This window comes from Mandrillus leucophaeus, unplaced genomic scaffold (genome assembly GCF_000951045.1).
Source record: "Mandrillus leucophaeus isolate KB7577 unplaced genomic scaffold, Mleu.le_1.0 Scaffold664, whole genome shotgun sequence".
NCBI lineage: Eukaryota > Metazoa > Chordata > Mammalia > Primates > Cercopithecidae > Mandrillus > Mandrillus leucophaeus.
This window is the reverse complement of record NW_012107186.1, coordinates 65,597-88,922: the sequence shown is the minus strand read 5'-3', so window position 1 is coordinate 88,922 and position 23,326 is coordinate 65,597. Positions and strand designations below refer to the sequence as shown.

Genomic DNA, 23,326 nt, shown 5'->3' with positions numbered 1-23,326 from the left:
CCTCAGCCTCCCAAGTAGCTGGAACTACAGGCATCTATGACTATGCCTGGCTAGTTTTTAAAAATATTTTTAGTAGAGACAGAGTCTTGCCATGTTGCCCAGGCTGGTCTCAAACCCCTGGGCTCTAGTGATCTACCTGCCTTGGTCTCCCAAAGTGCTGGGATTATAGGCATGAGCCACCACGCCCGGCCACAAAGCAGTTTTGAGTTTTGTCCTTCACGAGGAGTTCACGTACCAGAAGCTGGGTACTGACATGGCTCAGGCCTAGTCTGGGTTTCCACAGAACTAAGCTAAGACTCAGTAGATTCTAGGAAAAATAAAGTAAGCCAACCTTCTTACTTTACATCTGTTCGAATTCCACTGCTAGTGAAGAACAAACCCCCCGGGGTTTCAGAACCGGTGTTCGTAGCCTGCTTCTGTGCTGTTTTAATTGAATTTCGCTTTCTAGAGCAGGCATGTTTTTAATAACAAAGTAATTCTGTTTGCATTTCTGTTTCAAATGCAACATTACTCATGGAAAAACTGGGAATATTTCAGAATACTTCCTAGAGGCAGATGAAGGCCACTGTGTTAGGAAAAGTTTAAGTGTGTATGTATCTACAGCAGACCTTCCTAGGCCCAGGAAGTTAGGATTTCACCTCAACTCTAGGGCAAAGCTGAGCTGTCTGTGAGTAGAAAGTTAGTTTTGGTCTCTATGCCCAGATATTTAAAGACTTGTTCAGTGTTCACATTGCTGAGTTCAGTCTTTTTAGTTTGCATTTGGATATTTAAGACCAATTTCAAGTCTTCAGTATCAAAATCTCTTCCTGATTCTGGGTTGGGCCAAGTGACAGCTGTGTATCAGGTCCAGTGTTTGTGTTGGGCAAAAGACTGCAATTATCCAATTTGTAGCTAGACAGAGGACCTAAAATCACTTAATAAACTGAGTCATCTAATCTACTTTTTAAATCTGATTATCTGTCCTGTTTCATTTGTGGTAGGTAGAATAATTCCCCCCAACCCCACCAAGAAATCTGCATCCTAATCTCTGAACCTATGACTGGGTGGGGCAGCGTGGCAAAAGGAAATTAAGGTTACAGATGAAATTAGGTTTCCTAATCAGCTGACCTGAGATGGGGAGATTGACCTGGCTTCCCTGGGGGTCCCAGTGTAATCTCAAGGGTTCTTAAACGTGGGAGAGGGAGGTAGCAGAGCCAGTGTCAGCTGATGCATGTGAGGAAAATGGCGGGCCATGGCTGACGCCAGGATAGGCTAAGGGGCCACGAGCTGAAGAAAGTGGCGCTTCTAGAAGATGCAGAGGGAAAAGCAGGGAAACAGACTCTCCCCTAGAGCCTCTAGGTGGAGCACAGCCTCACCAACATCCTAGCTCTGGCAGACGCACGTCAGGCTTCAGCAGATAGAACTGCAAGGAAATAAGGTGTATTATTTTAAGCCACCAAGTTTGTGGTAATTTGTTACGGCAGCAATAGACAACAAGTGCACTCTTCTGTGTATTGAAGTTAAGTTGCTGCAGATTTTTTTGGTATCTTGGTTTAGTCTCAGTCATTCTGAGGTAGCGAACCATGAGTTACAGTCTCTTTGGCTAAACCATTGCTTGGAATACTGTCCATGGAAATGTTGCAGGGTGGATGGAGGTGGATAGATGCTCCTGGCAACGGCACCTCACGCTGCAGCGGGGCCATCAGTCTCTGTTTGTGGAACCCTGTGTTCCCCACATCTAAGCTCCTCTGCAAACTCCGCCTAACTGGAGGCAAGTGTCTGTAGCAGTGTCTCAGTGCTGCTATCACAGAGTAACTGAGAATGCGTAATTTATAACCATTTTATTTCTTATAGTCCTAGAGGCTAGGAAGTCCAAGATCAAGGCAGGGTGAAGGCGAAAGGGCAAGATACAAAAAGGGCCAAACGTCCTTTTATAACCATCAGTCCCACCTGGGGTACAGAGCCATCAAGTTTGTATCTTCATAAACTGAGAAAACAGAAATTGGCCTAACAGGGCCTCTAGGACATCCTTCAAGTGAGCCACAGTAGAGTCTGGTACAGTTCTGAAATCTTCTCCTACTGTTGGGTGCCCTGTGCCACACTGCAGGCGCGGCTCTTGCCCAGGTGTGTGTGTGGGTTGGGAGTTTTGTGCTGTAGGTACACAGGAGGTGCAGGATGTTGGTGCAGGTCAGCTTGTTTAGTGGTGGCAGGATCGGCTCTCAGGCTGGGGCTCTGGGAGCTGCTGCCTGGGGCAGCTGCTGCCCCGCAGTTGTCCTGGAGACCCCCCATGGCCAAAAGAGGTGACAGTGGTGCAGTGGTGACTCCCTTGTGGCAGCTGGAGTGCCTGAGGCCAGAGCCGCTCTCCCTGCTGCTTGTGCCACAGCCTCAGGGCCTGCCTGTCTCTGGCGTCCCCACTCACTCATGCACCAGGGAGAAGAGGGGAGGCCGCCAGGAGCCAGTGGCTCAGTTCATGATTCGCCAGGTGCAGGAGCCACTGTTGAGGATGCTGCTGGTTACCTGGGTAGAAGTTAAGGCCCACGAAGATGGACAAGTCTATAATTTGACAAAGAGAAGAGAAAACAGCCCATTACTCTGCAGAAAGTAACTCTTTGGCATGTGCACTGAAGGAATTAGCTGTTACAGGAGTATAGTGGAGGGTGAGACCCTCTTGAGTTGGGCAGACTGTGGTGCCCATGCACCTGTGCTGGCAAGTGTAGAGGAGCAGGGCCAAGCGCCAGGGTGGGTGGTGCCATCTGGCTGCAGTGTCGTAGGAGAGCGGCTGGAAATGCAGGTGGGAGCCAATCTCTGCAGGATTTTAAACAGGAGTACTCGGATGACCTGGGTTCCCTGCTCTGCGGGGTTACCAATACCTGCTAGAGGCTTGTTTTCAAGCCTTGAAATATGGGTGTCAGTATTCCCATTTTACAGAAGAAACTGAGTCAGACCAAGTGGTTTACCCAAGGTCACATAGCTAGTAAATGGCACAGTTAGAATTTGAACTAGCCAGTGTTTCATCTGCTATATTATGCTACATTATGCTTGTGTTCTGAAAGGACAAAACTCACATGAAACAATGAAGACACTCAACGTGGTGTTCACTATTAGGCTGAACCACATGCAGGTGCTATTTTTGTAGGTCAATGTGGTCAATTAGCAGTGTCCCATGGGTCAGCCTAATACAGCATCAGCCAGGGTTCGGACAGAGAAACCTCTCTGGGCAGGAATGGTCAGCAGAGGTTTCATGGCAGGGCTTGGAATGGAGCAGGGCCTTGAAGCCTCTGTAGTCTCTGGATGGATAGAAATGAGGTGGGAGAGGCTGGGTGTGGTGGCTCACGTCTGTAATCCCAGCACATTGAGAGGGCAAGGCAGGCAGATCACTTGAGGTCAGGAGTTCAAGACCAACCTCACCAACATGATGAAACCCGTGTCTACTAAAAATACAAAAATTTGCCAGGCATGGTTGCGCATGCCTGTAATCCCAGCTACTCAGGAGGCTGAGACACAAGAATTATTTGAACATGGGAGGTGGAGGTTGCAGTGAGCTGAGATTGTGCCAGTGCACTTCAGCCTGGGCGACAGAGCAAGGCTCTATCTCAAAAGAAAAAGAAATGAGGCTGGAGCGGTTGGGTGAGAGGTGGGGTGGTAAGGAGACAGCCCGAAGGGCAGGTGCTACGTGGCTGTCGATCGGTGTGTACATGTGACCTTGGAGCACCAGGAGGTGATTGCAGGTGACACCTGAGGACTGGAGATCCCTCCCATGCAGCAGACAGGGTGGGATTTGGCCTGCAGCTCGCTCTGCTGGTCCCCACTGTGCTGTTTCTGTAGGAAACAGGTGAGCAGATTGCCATCAAGCAGTGCCGGCAGGAACTCAGCCCCCGGAATCGAGAGCGGTGGTGCCTGGAGATCCAGATCATGAGAAGGTGAGGGCCTTGCGCACCCCAGGGGAAAGCTGGAGCAGCAGCCCCCGGTGTGTCTAGAAAGGAGAGTCTTGCTGGGCGCGGTGGCTCATGCCTGTAATCCCAGCACTTTGGGAGGCTGAGGCAGGTGGATCACGAGGTAAGGAGATTGAGACCATCCTGGCTAACACAATGAAACCCCATCTCTACTAAAAATACCAAAAATTAGCCAGGCTTGGTAGTGGGCGCCTGTAGTCTCAGCTACTTGGGTGGCTGAGGCAGGAGAATTATGTGAACCCGGGAGGCGGAGCTTGCAGTGAGCCAGGATCGCACCACTGCACTCCAGCCTGGGCGACAGAGCGAGACTCCGTCTAATTAAAAAAAAAAAAAAAATAAAAAAAAAAAAAAAAAAAAAAAAAAAAAATAGAGGAGAGTCTTAAATCTCTGCCCCTCCATCAGGGCGCCAGCCCGACAGTCTCCACGGTGACTCTGCTGCTTCTAAAGATGCCAGAGGAAGAGCAGCTAAAGTCCACACTGGGCCTTGTCGGGGACTTTTAATCAGTTTCATTATATTAAATAAGTTAACACAGTTATCACAGTGACTTTTCCTTTGTCAGCAAAAAAAAGCCTTCTTTCCTCCTGTATTTCCAGTTCCAAGGTGGCACATGACCGTTCTCTGCTGTCATGCTGCCGCTGACATTTATTCCTCTAGTGTGGAGACTGGGCCGTCCATCTGCCCGGTGGCTGCTGACCCCCTAGCTAGTGAGGTGGGCTCCGAAAGAGCCAGCGAGGAGGACACCAAGCAGGGGCTCCTCTGCCAGCCTCTTAAAAAGAGGAAGTGCCATTTGGTTACATCATGGTTCTATCTGGTTACATGAGTTCCTTCTCAGATCCCTCTCTGTGTGTCCACCTTGGGGTGATGTGTGTGGGTGAATCAACCTGCCGAAAAATAAACAGAGAAAAGAAAAAAAATACGAGAACAAAAAGAGCAGGCACCACCTTGTTTGCCTGCTTGCATGTGTGACACATCCCCCCCATGTGGAGGGCATGAGATTGGAAGGTCTTCAAAGGAGCAGTTTGGCAGCACGATGAGGACTTGGGATGTAGCACGCACAGAAAATGGAAGTTACACGGAGTATGCCCTCAGGGTCTGAGTTCTGGTGCTGCGGGTGGGGCTGGGTGCACGCCACTGACCGGGGCATTGCAGTTGGCCACCCATCCTGGGCTCTGTCTTCCTCTGTTTCGAAGCCCTGGGTTATCCTGGGCCTTTGTTGCTGAGACCTGATGGGGGTGATAGGGATGGGTCTGGGCAGGAGTCTGGCTCTGCTCTCATCAGTTTTCCTCCTTCCTAGGCTGACGCACCCCAATGTGGTGGCTGCCCGAGATGTCCCTGAGGGGATGCAGAACTTGGCGCCCAATGACTTGCCCCTGCTGGCCATGGAGTATTGCCAAGGAGGAGATCTCCGGAAGGTGAGGCTCCCGCGGCTGCCAGGCATACAGCCTGTCTGGGCAGGTGGGACACCAGGAAGGGGGATGGGAAGACCTTTCATTTCTGTCATCATCAGGAAGCTTGGGGACCCCCAGCAACTCCAGCAGGGCTGCTTTGCCTCTCAGATCCTCTGTTCCCTGCCCACCTGGGGCTGGTGTGTGTGTAAGTCAGAGGCACTTCCGAGAACACCAGGGAAGGGGGAAGGGCGTGCTGCACACTCTGCTGGGATTATTCCAATGACAAGGAAAACTCATCACAGGTTTGGGCGTGGGGAAGGACTGGGCAAGTTCCAAAACAAATGCTTCCTCCCTGGGCGTGTTAGGGCCACGTTAGGCCTTTGGTGCCAGCGCCACTGCTCTCCTTATTAGGAGGGATCTTATTCCAGAGATGGGACAGCACCACACATGGGGGCAGGGAGCATAGAAGAGAGGGAGTGGGATTCATGATCAGAGAGCTGGGCCAGGACTGCAGACCTGCCCCAACCCATCCGACCCACCCAACCCACCTGACCCACCTGGACTCATCTGTGGGGCTCTGCTCTCCGCCTTCTCACCACACCACCCCCTCTTCCCTAGAGTGTTCACTTCTGGTGGGTGGATGGCAGCCCCTTCTGGTCTCAGGGGCAGTTGGGTGCCCTCCTCCCCGTTGTTCCCTATGATAGTACCACATAGCCTGCTAGTACATGTTACCTCATTCGATTTCCAACAGCTCACACATGAGTGCACAGGTATGGTTCCCACATCACGGGTGGATATCACAGCCCAGAGAGGTTGGGCCTCACACAGCTGTAGCAACAGAGCCTGGGTCCCAGTCCACACAGACCTAGCCACAGGCCACCTCTCCATCTCTAAGACTGAATAAGGCCATATAACATGATAACTGGAAGCTCTGAACAAAATATTTTTTTTTTTGAGACAGAGTCTCGCTCTGTTGCCCAGGCTGGAGTGCAGTGGCGTGATCTCGACTCACTGCAGCCTCCGCCTCCTGGGTCCAAGCGATTCTCCTGCCTCAGCCTCCCGAGTAGCTGGGATTATAGGTGCCCGCCCCCATGCCCAGCTAACTTTTGTATTTTTGGTAGAGGCAGGGTTTCGCCATACCAGCCAGGCGGGTCTCGAACTCCTGACCTCAAATGATCACCCACCTCAGCCTCCCAAAGTGCTGGGATTACAGGTGTGAGCCACTGCGCCCAGCCAAAAAAATTTTTATTTTAATTGAAAAGGAGGTCGGTTACTCTGTGAGTGCACCTCTTTACTTTGGAAGGGTCACGATAGTGAGGGTGGGAGCCCAGGCATTTACTCCCTTTCAGTGGCTATTCCCAGACACACTTCAGGTGCTACTCTTACTGTTCCTCCAGGCCCTTGTGCCTCTTAAAAAAAAAAACAAAAGCTTTCCACTCTGGGAAGCTGAGACAGGAGGATAGCTTGAGGCCAGGAGTTTGAGACCAGCCTGGGCAACATACCAAGGCCCTATCTCCTCAAAAAATAAAAAATGAAAAATTAGCCAGGTGTGGTAGTGTGCGCTTGTAGTCCCCACTATTTTGGAGGCTGGACTGGGAGGATGGCTTGAGCCTGGGAGGTTGAGGCTACAGGGAGCTATGATTGCGCCACTGCATGCCAGCCTAGGCGACAGAGCAAGACTCAGTCTCAAGAAAAAAGATAATCCTGTCTCAGAAGAAATAGACAGATAAATAAAATAAAAGGAAACTTTCCGTGGGCTTGGCCTGCCAGAGTGGCTCTCCCTGGAGATAGGCATGTCCTGGGAGTGGCACTCACAGCAGGATATGAACACAGCCCTTGGCATGACCCACAGTGAGAGATGGGGGAACTTGACAGCACTTTGATTTTTTCCTTATTTTTCTAACCTTTGACAGTCACCCATTACTGACTGCAGCTGTGTAGAGATAAAGCCATGTTGCAGTCAAGTGGAGACTTCCCAGAGGGCAGCCTGGAAGTAGGTGGGATGTGGCCAGATTACAGAGGGCTCTGAAGTGAGGCAGAGGCTTTTAGACTTGGTCTTTTAGGTGGCAAAGAGCCAATGAGCCAGGGAAGAAGAGAAGAAAAGTTTAACATGACTGACCTGGCGTGGGTTGCAGGATGATTGAGGGGGAGGCAGGAAGGACTCGCATCCTAAGGAACCCCTATCCTTGCTGTCACCCAGTGGGGTTAGGGGAGGACACTGTTGCCCACTGTCTTGTTGTCTGTTGTTTCCTTTGTTCCCTCTAAAAAGTTCAAATCTATAATACATCCGTGGGCAAGGAGAGGCAGGCTTGGCCAGCACATGGGGACATGTAAGAATCGATGTTAAAAGTATACATGCTAGGTACGTGAACAGACTCTTGAGGGTTTATGAACATGATGTGAGTTCCTGACGGTGAGGCTCAGCTGGGAAGCTCCTCTCTCTGCCTTCTTCGGAGGCCAGCTCCCAGCAGCACACGGAGCCTCTTGACAGTCGAGGGGGCCAGGAAGGCAGGGGATTAAGGGCCTGGGCTTGAGTTTCAGATTGACCTGGCACCGCATTCCAGCACTGCCCTTTCACAGCTGTGCGAGCTGACAGGTATTCAACCGTGTAACCTCAGTTTCCTCCTCCAACATGGGGATTCCACCCCGTACTTACTCAGTGGTGGTGGTTAGTATTAAATGAGGTCACGCAGGGAAGGCTTTGCCAAGCTAATCCGTGCAGAGCTCTTCCAGCCCCTGGCACGTAGTCAGTGCTCAGTAACCATTCCCTACTGTTACCGTCACCTACGTGGCTAGGAGATGGCAGGATGGTGGTCGGAGGGTGGTTTCCAGTGATGCCCTCCCAGCCTGGCCTGTCTCTAGGACCCTCAGGCACAGATAATTCCTATTTCCTGTGCTTAGACTTCGTCCTGCCTTGCTCAGAACTGCAGCAGCCAGTGAGAATCGAACTTTCCTCGCCCCAGGGGCCCCTTGCTGTGAGGATGTGAGAGCCCTGGGGTGGTCAGGACTGCTTCGTCCTCCTCTTCTTCCTCCTCCTCCTCCGGCCAATCCCTGCTAGTCCTGCTGCCCTAGCTTCCTCAAAAGCAGGTCCCCTAAAGACTAGGGCCCAGGGTCAGCACTTCCATCACATGGGCTGGTAAGAGACACGTGTGGATTTCCGGTGGTTTGTGACCACCAGCTCTGATGCTGCTTCTCACTTTCTTGACAGTACCTGAACCAGTTTGAGAATTGCTGTGGTCTGCGGGAAGGTGCCATCCTCACCTTGCTGAGTGACATTGGTAAATCCCAGCCCCGGAAGTCAGGCCATGTCCTTCAGGGAGAGTGTGGTGCCCCATGAGTCCCTGCGGAGCACTGCAGGCAGACACTTCAATCCTTTGGTCTCTGTGGAGGGGTAATGGGAGCCCGGGGAGTGGGGACCGTGGTGGAGTAGGGAGGTCAAAAAGGAGTCAGCCAGACAGACGCTGAACTCAAATAGGTTTCCCTTCCTTCCTGATTAACTCATCAGGTGAATTATGATGTGTAGGGAATAACAGATTTCCTTTCCCATTATGAAGCTCCCCTCCCTCCTTTCCTGGAATGGCTGGCACTGGAATAGGTTGTCATTCGAATGAGTTTTGTCCCTTGGCAGTGAATTTTTCCGCTCCCACGTTGGCAGTTCTTTGCCAATGAGAGGCGTAGGAAAAACTGTCCTTGTTTAATCCCTTGGGTACTGTTGGCATCCCCAAATGAGGGCATCTGCGGCACCCTCTGAGAAGGCCAAGCTGGCCATTCATTGAGAAGAGTGACCTCAGCCTGCAGAGGCCAATGGAGCCTCCTAGACCCTGGCGCCCACTCAGTAGGGGCCTGAGGGCTGGGTGCTGAAGGTCAGCACCGGGCCCCAGCCTGGGGAGACAGACGTCACAAGGGAGAGGGACTTGCTCAGGGTTTTTTTTTTTTAAATAATCTCCAAGGTTGTTGGTGCAAGTTGATAGTTGGGGTCTAAGGTTTAGAGTTATCGATAATTTATGTTTGACTCTTTGCCCCCAGATTTGAAGAATGATGCCATTTTCATCCCTCCCCTACCTCAACCTTTCAAAGCTGTATATATTTTTTCTTTTTGTTTGCTCAAGCTTTTTTTTGAAAATTGTCAAAAATATAGAAAAGTTAAAAGAGTATTACAGCAAAACTCACATACCATTCCCCTCAGTTCACCAGATGTTAACATTCTCCCTCATTTGTAAAGCTGTGTTCTCTAAGCCAGGGCCTGGAAGGGTTGATGGTCCAACACTTTGTCTTGCTAGTGTGGATCTGGTCTCTTCCTGACTGCTGCTTTTGACAGAGGAGAAGCAAGAAGAAAAGGAAGGGGAAAAGTCAAGCAATGACATATTTAAGGTTAAGATCCAAATAGTCTGACATAGAAAATTCCCATCTTGCTCTGTGCTATGTCTTCGTCCCTTTGGGTGGATTTCACATGGAGGATAAGTTGACATTACACCAGTTTTATTTGACTCAAGTGAGCACCCAGTGCTGGCCCAAGGGACCCCCTGTGCATGGCCCGCATGAATCTTGTCTGTCTTCCTAGAGCATAATCCATCAGTTAGAAATTTCACTTGTTTTCTTGACTGCCTGACCCAAGGCTCACCCATCCATGTTTTGCTTGGAGGCTTACTCGATTGTATTTTTTACATCAGTGGCCAGATTCTTCATTTGTTCTCTGTCGAACTGGGTTGAAGGCAGGTTAGCAGGTTGGAGAATATTCTCTTGCTTTTCATGGGTGACTTTTATTTTGTTTCTCTTTGGTTAGAGCTTTGTCAAGTTATTATTATTATTTTTTTTGATGTTTTTCTCTTAGATATTTTTCTTTCACTCCTTAGGCTATTGATGACTTCAGCAAGTAGTTATTACGAAAGTCCTTTATTTTTTTTTTTGAGACGGTGGGTCACTCTGTTGCCCAGGCTGGAGTGCAGTAGGCGACCTTGGCTCACTGCAACCTCTGCCTCCCAGATCCAAGTGATTCTCCTCCGCGAGCCTCCTGAGTAGCTGGGATTACAGGTGCGTGCCACCACACCTGGCTAACTGTTGTATTTTTAGTAGAGACGGGGTTTCACCATGTTGGCCAGGATGGTCTCGAACCCTTGACCTCAAGTGATCCACCCATCTCAGCCTCCCAAAGTGCTGGGATTACAGGCATGAGCCACTATGCCTGGCCAAAAGTCTTTAAATTATTGGCACAAGTGCAGGGCGCGGTGGCTCATGCCTGCAACACTTTGGGGGGGCTGAGGCGGGTGGATCACAAGGTCAGGAGTTCAAGACCAGTCTGACCAAGATGGTGAAACCCCATCTCTACTAAAAACACAAAAATTAGCTGGGCGTGGTGACGGGCGCGTGTAATTCCAGCTACTCGGGAGGCTGAGGCAGAGAATTGCTTGAACCCAGGAGGCGGAGAGGTTGCAGTAAGCCGAGATCGAGCCATTGTACTCCAGTCTGGTGACAGAGTGAGACTCCGTCTTGGAAAAAAAATATATATATATTGGCACAAGTGCACATAACTCTCAGCTTCCTCACATGGTTGTTTATTCTGCAGGTGCTCTGGTTACGTATTCTTTTAGTCTGAGTCCAGTTTGAATTCCATTACCATTGACTTGTGTGGTAGCTTTTATATTATTGTATTCAAATTGTGTGTGTCTATGTATTTAAGTTACACATAAATTAGAATAATGAAAACAGGTGGGTTCTTAAGTGCTTGTGTGCTACAGGTCTCTTACAGATAGATAGGTAGGTGAATATTAAATTCTGTACATTGCTGATTCTCTGTCTTCTCTGTGACCCTGAGTTGGAAATAATTCGACTTTGAAGTACTAACTAGTACACTACAGTTAAACTTCTTAAGGGTACAAACTTCAGTCACTGCTGTATCTCCAGCATCTAGAATAGCAGTATATCAGCTTCTCTATAAATACTTACCAAATGAGGGCTGGGTGCGGTGGCTCATGCCTGTAATCCCAGCACTTTGGGAGGCGGAAGCGGGCTGATCGCCTGAGGTCAGGAGTTTGAGACGAGCCTGACCAACATGGAGAAACCCCGTCTCTACTAAAAATACTAAATTAGGCTGGATGCGGTGGCTCACACCTGTAATCCCAGCACTTTGGGAGGCCGAGGTGGGCGGATCATGAGGTCAGGAGTTTGAGGCCAGCCTGGCCAACATGGTGAAACCCTGTCTCTACTAAAAGTACGAAAAACAAAAACAAAAACTAAATTAGCCAGGTGTGGTGGTGCATGCCTGTAATGCCAGCCACTTGTTGGGGGCTGAGGCAGGAGAATCACTTGAACCTGGGAGGCGGGGGTTGCAGTGAGCCAAGATGGCTCCATTGCACTCCAGCCTGGGCAATAAGAGTGAAGCTCCATCTCAAAAAAAAAAAAAAAAAAAATTGTCAAATGAATGAAATAAATCCTAAAGGAAATTAAAATAAGTAAGGACCTAGTTTATTTTATTATTATTATTATTATTTAAATCAGATGTCCACACATCATGAATAGCTCCAGGTCCAATACTAGCTCCTCTGCGTATTAGCAGTGTGACTATGGGCACGTTACTTACACCCTTTTATTAGTGGTAAAATGGGAGTGTTACTTACCTTGTTAGAATTGTTGTGGAATAAAATGAGGTGATATAAATAAAGCTTCTAGCACAGTGCTCTGTTTCTGCAGAATATGCAGTCAGCAAGTGTTAGTTCCTTGCTCATTTCCTTCCTGCTCTGGATTTTGATTTTTGGCCTCCCCATTTTGGAAACCCTCAGTGCCTTCTTTAGGACATGATCTGAGGCTGGATCCAGAAAACCACATGGGTGGGTGCCTTCTGAGACTCCCATCCTGGAAGAGGCCGGCCTTCCTCAGACCCGTTCCCGTCTCCACCACATTTTGGGTGCAGTGCAGCCCTGGTTTTGTGGTTGAGGCTGCTGATGAGCTCGTATTTTACTTTTATCCCTGTTTCTGATTTGTGTACCAAATCCATTAAATTTCTTTTTGCAAGGATCTGGTGACTGAGCCAGAGTTCATCTAACATAGCTCTTTTGTATTTTGGAGCATTTCCTGAGCATATTTTGTTCCAGTTTGTTCCAAGTGCTGGCCCCACATTTCCTTTGTTGGAGTTGCCAATGCTGTTCTCTGCCAGATTGACTTAAGATAAGTGGCAGAGCCACACCCTTGACCCCTGGGTCCAGATTCATTTCCTACTCTTCTGGATTAAACTGTTGGCCCCCACTCTCTTCTGTGCCGCTAACCTCCCAGAGACACCTGCTCAGAACAGTGTCAAGATAATAGACATGGATAGGATTTTTCCACTGAATTTCAAATTGCCCAAGAAGATGCTGCAGAGTGCCTGTGAGAAATGAGCAGATGGCAGGGTGGCTCATGCCTAGAATCCCAGTACTGTGGGAGGCCGAGGCAGGTGGATAACCTGAGGTCAAGAGTTTGAGACCAGCCTGGCCAACATGGTGAAACCCCATCTCTACTAAAAATACAAAAATTAGCTGGGTGTGGTGGTGTGTGCCTGTAGTTCTAGCTACTCAGGAGACTGAGGCAGGAGAATCACTTGAACTCGGGAGGCAGAGGTTGCAGTGAGCTGGGATCGCGCCATTATACTCCAGCCTGGACAGCAAGAACGAGACTCTGTCTCCAAAAAAAAAAAAAAAAAAAGGAACTGAGCAGCTGCCTGGTGGGCACAGAGGTGAGCCCCCTGCGTCCTGGCCAGGACTCTTCCGCCAGACCATCACTCCATGCTGATAGGAGACCTGGGACCTAGGTGGAGCAGCTGGAAATGATGTGGACTGCCACATAATGTGACCCTAAAATAGCTCAAGGAAGTTATATGTGCGTGGACTCTATTTAAACAGTCTTGCTCATTATCCTTTGGAAAACACTGGCGTGTGTTTTCTTTTGGTAACAGAGGCGCCAAATTCTGAGCACTCGAGATTATGGGGCAGGCTGCAGCACTCTCTCCTGCCTGGTGGGGTGTGACTCTGCTGGGCCCGCCTGGGCCTTACCAGATCTTAGATTGGAATCAGCCTTCCTGGATTCTGCAGGTGGCCAGTCTGCTGTGGTAACACCATCCTGTGCCCCAAGCCTTCGGGAAACCACCCCTCTGTTGCTGTCCCTGCTTCCTTCTCTGAGCCCCACCTCTGTTCCTGCCGGAGCTGCTCCTAACAGGGGTCCAGGACTTCAGTGTTAAAGAGCAGAGGGTTTCAGAGAAAACACCTGGCTTTGGGGAAGACAACTCCATTCCGGGAACTGCACATCAGGTGCACTGTCTAGCACTGTGGATCTTCTGACTGGTTCTGTTGAACGCATCCGTCTGACTGAGGTGTGGATTATAACAAAAGATGATGACCTGACCACAGATCATTTGCACAGAAAGCCTTTTGGAAAGCATAAGTAACCAGGTTAATAAATACAGTAACAGTGAGAGAGAAGACAGCCAGCCCTCAGTCATGGCTCCTCCACTTTACAGCTCTAGAGCCTTGGGTGAGGCACGGAATGTCGTGGCCACAGCGTCCCCTGCTTTAGGATGAGGGGTTTGGACCTCTGAGTGCTCTCTACGGTCCCATCTCCCTCTAACAACTCCATTTCACTGTCCAGGAATCTGGCTTTCGGAATGGTGACCCCGGGACATCTCTGACATCCCCTAGCTGGTGGCCTAACTGCTTCCCACAGGCTCTGTGTCTCATCTCCACTGCCTGCCCCTGCGTTGGCCTGTCCATCCTTCCCTCCCTGCCCCTGCGCCAGCTGGCTGCTGCTCCTCGACTTTCTGTTTGCCTGGCTGTTCTCGTGGCCTGTTTCTCACCATATTGTTCCCAGAATCTGGAATTCAACCCTGAACTCCTCCTAAAGTCACATCCACGTCCGCTGGGTCTTTCTTCCAAAGTCACTTCCAGTAGAAGCCCTGGTCGTCTTCTTCAGCCAGGTCCCTCCTGCCACCCTGTCTCTTGTGTCACGGTGCCATTTTCTGCCTGCTGCCCAGGACCGAGTGTCCGTGTCGAACCTGGTCCCTCAGAGTCAGCCCCTGCTCCTGCTCATAGCCTTGCATTACGGAGGCTGCAGACCGCTGCTTCCACTGATTCAATATCAGAGCAAATCCCTGCAGCGACCTCCTCCCTGGCCTCCTTAACCCTGTGTGCTAACCTACCCTTCTGTCTTGGAAGGGCACTCCCAGCCCCTTCACTGTGCCTTTCTCCCACCCATGGCAGCCAGCCCTGGGCATGACCCACGGGACCCACCCATCAACCTGTGTGTGACCCTTGGAACCCACCTGCCAGCCTCCGGGTGTGACCCTCGGAACCCACCTGCCAGCCTCCAGGTGTGACCCTCGGAACCCACCTGCCAACCTCTGTGTATGACCCGCGGAACCCACCTGCCAGCCTCTGTGTGTGACCCACAGAACCCACCCGCCAGCTTCTAGGCATGATCCTCGGAACCCACCTGCCAACCTCTGCACGTGACCCACGGAACCCACTCGCCAGCCTCTGTGCGTGATTCCAAACCCACCTGTCAGCCCCTTGCTGGCCTCGCACGCGTTGCCCCTTGTGGAAGCTGTTCTCGCACCTCACAGAGACCCTGAACCTGCCCGTCCTTTGCGCACAGCTGCAGACCTGCCCCTCTGTGGGGGCTGCCTGGCCTGGGGCCACGGGGATTCTCCTGTGGGTCCTTCTGCTGGTGTCACCTCATTTGCTCCTTTGACACTTGGCATTGCCATTACTGCTCTGTGATTTCTATCTGTGCCTTGGCAGTGAGGGCTGACCTCTGGGTTTGGGGACCCAGTTGTCCAGACTGTGCAGGAAGTTAGGAAAAGGCTTTGATTCAGTGACAACATTTCCCATTGTGTGCAGATTGTGGACACTCAATAGAGCCTTGTTGAATGAATTAGTGAAGTTGTCACACTTTCTCCTGGGCACCCAGCATTACTGCCTTGCTGCCTCACTGATTAATCAAAGGCTATTTTAGCCAAGTACCCTAATTAGCCAGACTCAGTCTCTCTCCCTGGTCCACAGCTGGCCTTCCAGTCTGTTTTGTTTGGGAAGCCCAGTGACATTGAAGTGGCTGGCACAGTAGGACCCAGGCAGGGGTTTTACCGAGGGAACGGACATACTGTTGCCGTTCTTACTCAGTGGTGACTTGGATTACCAGCCAGTGACCCTTCTAACCTCTATCTCAGCCTTTTGGACCATTTATCTTTCCACCTGTTCTCTATAGAATGTAGCTCTAACAAAAATGTTCTGAAGGGAACTTAGTCATCCCTCTAAACTTGTGATAAATAGAGATTCATGGACCCACTCTTATAAAACTGCTTTTTCCTTGGAGGTCTAACTGCCCTTATCTGTTCCCCAGTTTGTGCTTTGTCATCTGAAAAAAATACATAGGGCTGTTATTTGGAGCTGTGATTCATCAGTAAGACCCACAGGATTGTCATGTTCTTCAGTTGTGTGTTTGTGCCTTCCTCATGAGCCAGGGAAAGGCTGGGGTGACCACTGGGGCACAGCTCCTGAGAGGGCGAGAGAAGGAGGCTGTTATCTTCCTATGGCAAGTCTGCCACGTGGACCCGCTCTGTGGAAATGCGCTGTGTCATTCATCTTACTTTTTGTGTTTTTCCTGCATACACTGTACTGTGTGATTTATTTTAGTTTTTGGATTTTTCTAGAGGCAGGGTATTGCTCTGTTGTCCAGGCTGGAGGGCAGTGGCATGATCATGTTTCACTGCAGCCTTGAACTCCTGGGCTCCAGTGACCGACCCTCTCACCTCAGCCTCCCACGTAGCTGGGATGAAGGTGGGCATCACCATGCCTAGCTAATGAAAAAAATTTTTTGTAGAGACAGGGTCTTGCTATATTGCCCAGGCTGGTCTCAAACTCTTGGCCTCAAGGGATCCTCCTACCTCAACCTCCAAAAGTGCTGGGATTACAGGCGTGAGCCACCATGCCCGGCCCCACTGTGTAGTTGTGAACAGCTTAACAGTTTGCAGTGTGGTGCTTCTCACAGCTCTTCTCTGTAATGGGAACATGAGAAATAACCTGGTACACTTTTATGCTTTGTGGTGTGGCTTTCAATTTTTATAAACATGTCTTATTGCTATTGCCAGGCATTTAGATTTTTAATAGACTTCCAGATACAACAGTATTTTTCTTTATCTCAATATCTCATTTTCCATTGAATTTAAACAAAGTTAGATTCTCTGGGCTTGAGACAATTTTGATTCATTTCACTTCAGCTCTGAAGTACTGTTTTGTAAAATGTAGCACAGTGATACTGAACCAAGTGTTTTGAAAGTTTATTCTCTGCAGGGTACATTTAAGAGGACTTGCCTATCAGAATTTTTACATTTCAGTACCAGAAACTTTGTGTATCAATACCTGTTGGACTCTTTAAATCTGGACTTTATTAAGTTGACAGAGGTATTTGAGAATAGATGACAACCCCGAAATGAGGAATAAAGTTTGTTTTGTACAGTTGTTTAAGCATAAAAATAGACAGATATTAATAGTAGAGTATCCAGTTACCAACCTCCTGCCCCTCCTCACTGAAGATCTGGTGACAACTCTAATCTGTGTGGCATAGAGAGTGGTGCCTTCGGTCTGATCTGAATGCTTCTCCTTTACACTGGGGGGTCCTGGGGACATCTCACCTGCCTCTGCCCTGGGTTTTGCCCTGAGATGTTATGCCTCCAGCTCTGGGGGCCTTCTCTTAGTCTGGGCTTGTGTACTTGCACAAATTACAATATCTTAACTTCCATACATTCTGCTTTGGAAAAAACAAACCTACACTTTTATGTATTACATCCTGATACACTTCAGCAGCCTGACATATACCAACACAGGTCTTTTGTGAACCTATCAGTTAACAGACACTTTGAGTTATCGCATGGCTTTGCTCTCTGCCAGCCAGTAGTTCATATTCAACAGCAGTGCCATCCCCGTCTCAAGGCTGTGTTACTGCAGCTATTTTTTATACTTCATTTACTTCATTATGCTTTGCTTTGACTTTAAATAAAAACTAGTAAAACAAAAATAGAAGTGCTGATGAGAAGCATTGATCTTTAAACATTAACACAATTGAGAACAAGATGAAATAGAATTTTTTAGGCCCATGGAAAGCAGCGAGTCTTTCACCTCATCTGGACATTAATTGGACCTAAGCTAATCTACTCTGTCACTTAGGAAGGAAATGAAAAATAAGGAACAGTATGAAATGTTGGAACCACATGGTCGAAGGCTGGACTTAAAAGAGCAGATGTAAGAAGAGATCTGGCACCACAGATTGAGCATCCCTAATCCCAAAGTCCAAAATCTAAAGGGCTGTAAAATCTGAAGGTTTTTGAACACTGACATGATGCCAAAAGTGGAAAGTTCCACACTTAAGTACTTAACACAAACTTTGTTCCATGCACAAAATTATTAAAACTGTTGTATAAAATTACCATCAGACTATAAAATCATTTATAAAAATTCAGTTGTTTCATATAAGGTATATATGAAACAAATGAATTTTGTGTTTAAGCTTGGGTTCATTAGGAATATGCCAGTATTCCAAAATCAAAAAAAAAAAAAAAAAGATTCTGTCAAAAAAAAAAAAAAAAAAAAAAAACCCAACGAAAAACCGAAAAATCCCAAGCATTTTGGATAAGAGATACTCACCATATATAGCTTGATGTTCTGAGCTGGAACTCCGTTAATAAGGTGGAAGTCAGTTGTTCAGCTCTCAGTTTGACTCTTCAATATGTTTTCAGGAAATGTTCAGCTTAGAGCGTGTGCAGAGCGTGTTTGCTCATTCAGTTTCTGTGGAAGGCTTTTCCGCTGCCCTGCACAGAGGCCCATGCCCATGACAGCAGACAGGATCGCTGCCCGGGCCTCAGGGGTCTTCCCCTTCCCGGTTTGCCCTTAGAGACAGAGAGACAGAGAGAGGGAGAATGGTGGTGGCAGCGGCGGCATAGCGGCTCATCGTTAAACCTCTCAGTGTTAGTGGTTTTGACTTTTTAAGTTTTAAACAAGAAACAGATCATACCATTAACTAGCCCTCTGAGTCAGAAAATACAAACCCAAGAGTTGCCTGTTCTAACGTGGCACTACCATAATTTGTTCTACCATTTCCTAATGACTTTCTGTTTGTTTCTAATTATTTCATTCAAGATATGCAGTAAGTATCCTTGGGCTACCAGTGAAGTGAAGCAACTTTTCATATAATTGTCACCATTTGTATCTCTTTTTCTGTGCGTTCTCACCACTTGACGTTCTTTGCCCATTTTTCTTTCTTTTTTTTTTTTAGATGGAGTCTTACTCTGTCACCCAGGCTGGAGTGCAGTGGCCATTATCTCGGCTCACTGCAACCTCTGCCTCCTGGGTTCAAGCAATTCTCTTGCCTCAGCTTCCCGAGTAGCTGGGATTACAAGGGCCCACTACCCCACCCAGCTAATTTTTTTGTATTTTTATCAGATACAGGGTCTCACCATGTTGGCCAAGCTAGTCTTGAATGCCTGACCTCAGGTGATTCGCTCGCCTTGGCCTCCCAAAGTGTTGGGATTACAGGCATGAGCCACCACACCCAGCCCCATTTTTCTTCTGAGTTGCTCTCTTACTGATTTGTAAGTGCTTTTATCTGTTAGGTATCTTTACTCTTTGGGATATGCGTTGTGGATATTGTTTCTCCACCTCTCTTGTCTTTTGGCTTTGCTTATAATATCTTTTACATAAACTTTGAAAACCTTTTAATGTTATTTGCACTGTTCTATTTATACCATATGGCTTTCCTGCATACACTGCTCTTTTTGCTACATGTATCCCATGGTGTTTTAGAGTTTTTGTTGCTAATGTGAATGGGATATTTTTTCTTTTCCAGTGCAACTGGATATAGCTAACATAGAGAAAAGCTATTGACTTGTTGGTTTCCAGACAACTGGCTAAATTTTTTCTGGTGTTTAGTCTGTTGAGCTCTCTAGGCTACAGTCATAGCATCTCCAAATAAAAATAATTTTATCTCATTTCAATACTATTTATTTCATTTCTTTCTTTTATAGTGCAGTGAGCTAGGGTGTCTGTCAAAGTTATTCACCCTCTCTTGAGGGTAAAATCATGTCCTTCTTGCCGTCTGAGCTGCAGGCTGTTCCTTCCTTGTGTGACATCATCATGTTGCCTCCTCACAGCAGAAGCTCTTGGTATCAAATGCCTCCGTAGCCAGTGTTGTGCAGTCTGCTTTCTTCCAACTAGATTCTGAGCTCTTTAAAGTTGGGGATCACGCGCCTTATTTTATATCCTTCATAGAACCTCCCAGAGAACTGGGCACATAGTAAATCTGTGTTGGGCTGTCTGTAGGTGTGGGAGGTGTCCCTGTTCTCTTCTGCCTCCCTGCTGTTCCTGGAAGCCGGTTCTGACCTTTTGGGACTGTCAATCATATGACCATAGGATTCTGTCCCCAAGGGCCCTTCCTCCTTGCCTACCCTATAGAATTTAGATTTTTGAGCCCCTAGACCAAAGACGCTTCCCTTCTCAAAACTTTATTGGCATCAGCATCACCTGGAGAGTTTGTTAACACAGATGGTGGGGTCATCCCCTGAGACTCGAATCCAGAGGTCTCAGGTGGGGCCCGAGAATTTCACATTTTGAACAAGCGTGTTTGCTGCTGGTCCAGGTAGTATAGTTTGAGAAGCACTGCTCTAGGCTGCAGTTGGTGACCTCATGGATGCAAGGCAAAGAGTGCTTTGCTCAAGTAAGCCAGATTCCGATGTTAAGCCTCATATAGCAGGGCCCCTGCCCTCCACCGTGAGGTGTTGCGCTACAAGTCAGAGTATGTTTCAGGGGCACGCAGCATTTATCTTTTGCAGGAGAGGCGATTCTGTCCTGAAAAGCATTTTTTAGGCTTAAGAAAAACTCACTCCTCATCCCGCCTTCCTCAGCCTCTGCACTTAGATACCTTCATGAAAACAGAATCATCCATCGGGATCTAAAGCCAGAAAACATCGTCCTGCAGCAAGGAGAACAGAGGGTAAGTGACGCTCCTGGGACTTGGAAAGCCTCAGGTGGGCGCGCCGGGAAGTGGCCTGGGAGGAAAGGAGCACACTCTGCATATTTGTGTGTATTTGCATTTCCTTGCCTGTGCTTTGATTCTCTGGGAATGCTGTTTGATTTGAAACAAAATTCAGCAAAAAAGTTGTTGCAGATTGAGGCAGGTTTGAATGGATTACATTGTTAGTTGCTCAAGTTGCAGGAATCTGATAAGGAAAATAATGTTTGCCTTCCTACCTCCACCCCTAGCCTCTGGGACTAGCGCTTCTTGGAAATCGACTTCTTGTTTTCCATCTTCCTTAAGAGCCTCGCCTCTCAATGCTATATGGAAACCAGTGATCAGTTGGTTGTGTATGTGGCTGGGAAGAGGCACTGGGATTGGCGTCTGCTGCCGAGCCTGGTCCAGCCTATAGTTTCCCCAGAGCTCTTTGTGGCCTCCTCAGTGGCTACCTGGCTCGGACATGGTGTTGACTCCCCCTCGAGCTTGACATTGTGGTTTTTACCCACTCTATGTGTTCAGCTGGGGTGGTGAGCACAGGCTCAGCTGAGTGGAATGCCGTGACTGAGTTCTTAGATCACCCAATCCCTTCCCATACAGCTGCCCTCAGCACCTAGGCCTGGTCTGTGACTACCACAGGGCTCGCCCTTGTTCTAGTTCGCACTCACTCCTGTCAGTGGTGCTCAGATTTGAGAACTGAGGGTATTTACTGAGAAGAGGCTGGCGCGGTCCTTCCTGTTTCAAGTCTGGGTTTAGCCATCTTGAGGGCTGGTGCCTGTTCTGTTCATTCAGCTTCCCTCTGATGATGCGTGGCAGAGTGTGGGAGGACATGTGCCTAGCATTTTTACAATATGCCTCTTCTTTTGCCCTGAATCTACCATGTCGAGGACATTCTTTTGTGTATCTGGCAGCTCCTTGGGAGTTTGGGATCTAATAGTACCCGGGAATTCAGAAATACCTCTGTTCTAATACCAGGCAGTCAGATTCCTTGTAGAAGGACATTGTGTTCTTGTAACCCTCAGATTTCTCCTTCCTTTTGTTTTAGTTAATACACAAAATTATTGACCTAGGATATGCCAAGGAGCTGGATCAGGGCAGTCTTTGCACGTCATTCGTGGGGACCCTGCAGTACCTGGTAAGAAGTGGGCTTTGCCTGTTTGCCTGTCGGCTCCTCCCTGCTTCTGCATTTGTGGGGCTCCTCTCCCACCTTACTCCCAGCACCTGAGTCCCACCTGCTCTCTGAATATTTTGGAGATGCATAGGTCACACCCATAACCTGGTCGAGTCAGCATTTTTTGCCACCAGATGCCCTGTGGAGGGATGTGGTCATCTTCTCTGATGTCCGGAGGGCTCTGCTCATGTACCTTGCACCATCTCCTAGCCTCTCTGTGCTTCAGCGTCTTCTCTGAAAGGAAGGGGTTTTAAACAGATCCATGCTGGTCTCGAGTGGTCCTCCCACCTCAGCCTCCTGAGCAGCTAAGACTACAGGCAGGAGTCACTAAGTCTGGCTGAGATCACAGTTTCTATGAGGTATCTCAGGGGCCACTGAGGAGGGATCAGAGCTCTGAGCTCCCCACTCTTTGTTTACGTTATTTGGTCTGAATATTAGGTTTCTGTTTGAGTCACTAATTCAAGAATATTGTGTCAGGCACTGCGCTCAGGGCTGGTGGTGCAATGGGGGAAAAAGAGAAGCCCTTTTCTGCCTTCAGACCTTAGAGTTTAGCAGGAAAGCAGGCATTACTGTGATGCTTACACAGATAACTAAGAAATTACAGTTGCGGTGAATGTTACAAAGCAAGAGTGCAGGGTGTTGCGAAATTATGTATTGGGTGGCCTCAGCCTGGTCTGGGACTTGAAGGGTGAGGAGGTGAAAAGGGCTGGAGGTGGGGGACAGGAGGGGGAATTCCATGCAGAGGGGTCACACACAGGAAGACCTGAAGGTGTGGCTGGAACCGAGCACAAAAGGAAAAGAGAGTCTTGAGTTGAAGCTGACAGCGAGGTAGGGCACAGATTATGAAGGGCCTTCAGGGCTGGGCTAAGTTCTAGACTTTATCTTAAAACCTCTGCAGAGATTGATAGGTTTTAAGTGGGAGAAAGAGCAACTCTTTGGAAAGCCCACTCCTGATACTGTGTAGAGAAGGAATCACACCAAACAGGAGTGAATAGCGGGCGAGGTAGGGGCAGTGAAGAGGCAGAAGGCAGTTAGATTCCAGGAGGGCTTAGCACAGCTCCCTAGCAAGACCTGTCTTAGGTTGCTTGCTGATGGCAGTAGCCTCCACAGTTGGGATTGACTTAAGGAGTCTGCAGCTTTCAGAGCAGGACTCGCAGGGGACAGTGATTCAGGTGCCTGTGTTCATATGACGTGTGATTTGGTAGGTCCTTCTGGAGTCCTCCTCAGCTCAGCAGCAGTTGAGCAAGGGGGACCCCATGCTCTAACCAGGAGCTGAGTCAAGTCATGTACTCGGAGCTGAGTCAAGTCATGTACTCACATGAGCTAAAACATCTGTCCTTAACCAGACATAGAGGTTGACCTACCCATCCCGGAATGTCTTCTCTTGGTTTGGTCTTCCAGGCCCTTCCTTAAGCTTCATATTTCCAACCAGACTATGCACCACCCTGTCTCTGTGCTTTTGCTTGCCCTGGTCCTTTCTGTCTCCACCCACCTGCTGAGCCCAGTCTGCACCCCCAGCACGCCTGTGCTGCGTTCCCTTCCTCGGTCACCCCAGCTCTCTCTGCCTCAGCAGCAGCCATGCATCACATTTTCCCTGCCTGTTTCTAAATATCCTGGCCTTTTCTGCAACCACATGGTACCTGGTTCAGGGGTTCAGCCAGCACTTAATGTGTGTATTTGGTGTAGACAGCCTGGCATCATTTTCCTTTAACATTTGTAGCCTCTCTTCCCATGTCTACACAGCGCCCACGACTGCATCCTGCCTTAAGCTAATTTTCAATAAGCGCCTGAAATGCTGCGACTCTCTTTTTTTTTT

At 48.7% G+C, this 23,326-nt stretch overlaps 1 protein-coding gene across 1 annotated transcript in view; it reads left to right on the top strand.

Moving 5' to 3' along the window:
• Window positions 1-23,326, top strand: part of IKBKB (inhibitor of kappa light polypeptide gene enhancer in B-cells, kinase beta) — a 61,887-nt gene that overhangs the window by 11,050 nt on the left and 27,511 nt on the right. Inside the window, exons 3-7 of the mRNA XM_012001580.1 lie at window positions 3,805-3,899; window positions 5,228-5,345; window positions 8,530-8,599; window positions 20,233-20,321; window positions 21,385-21,474. Of these exons, the coding sequence (XP_011856970.1) occupies window positions 3,805-3,899; window positions 5,228-5,345; window positions 8,530-8,599; window positions 20,233-20,321; window positions 21,385-21,474 (462 nt within the window). The remainder of the gene's footprint in view (window positions 1-3,804; window positions 3,900-5,227; window positions 5,346-8,529; window positions 8,600-20,232; window positions 20,322-21,384; window positions 21,475-23,326) is intronic.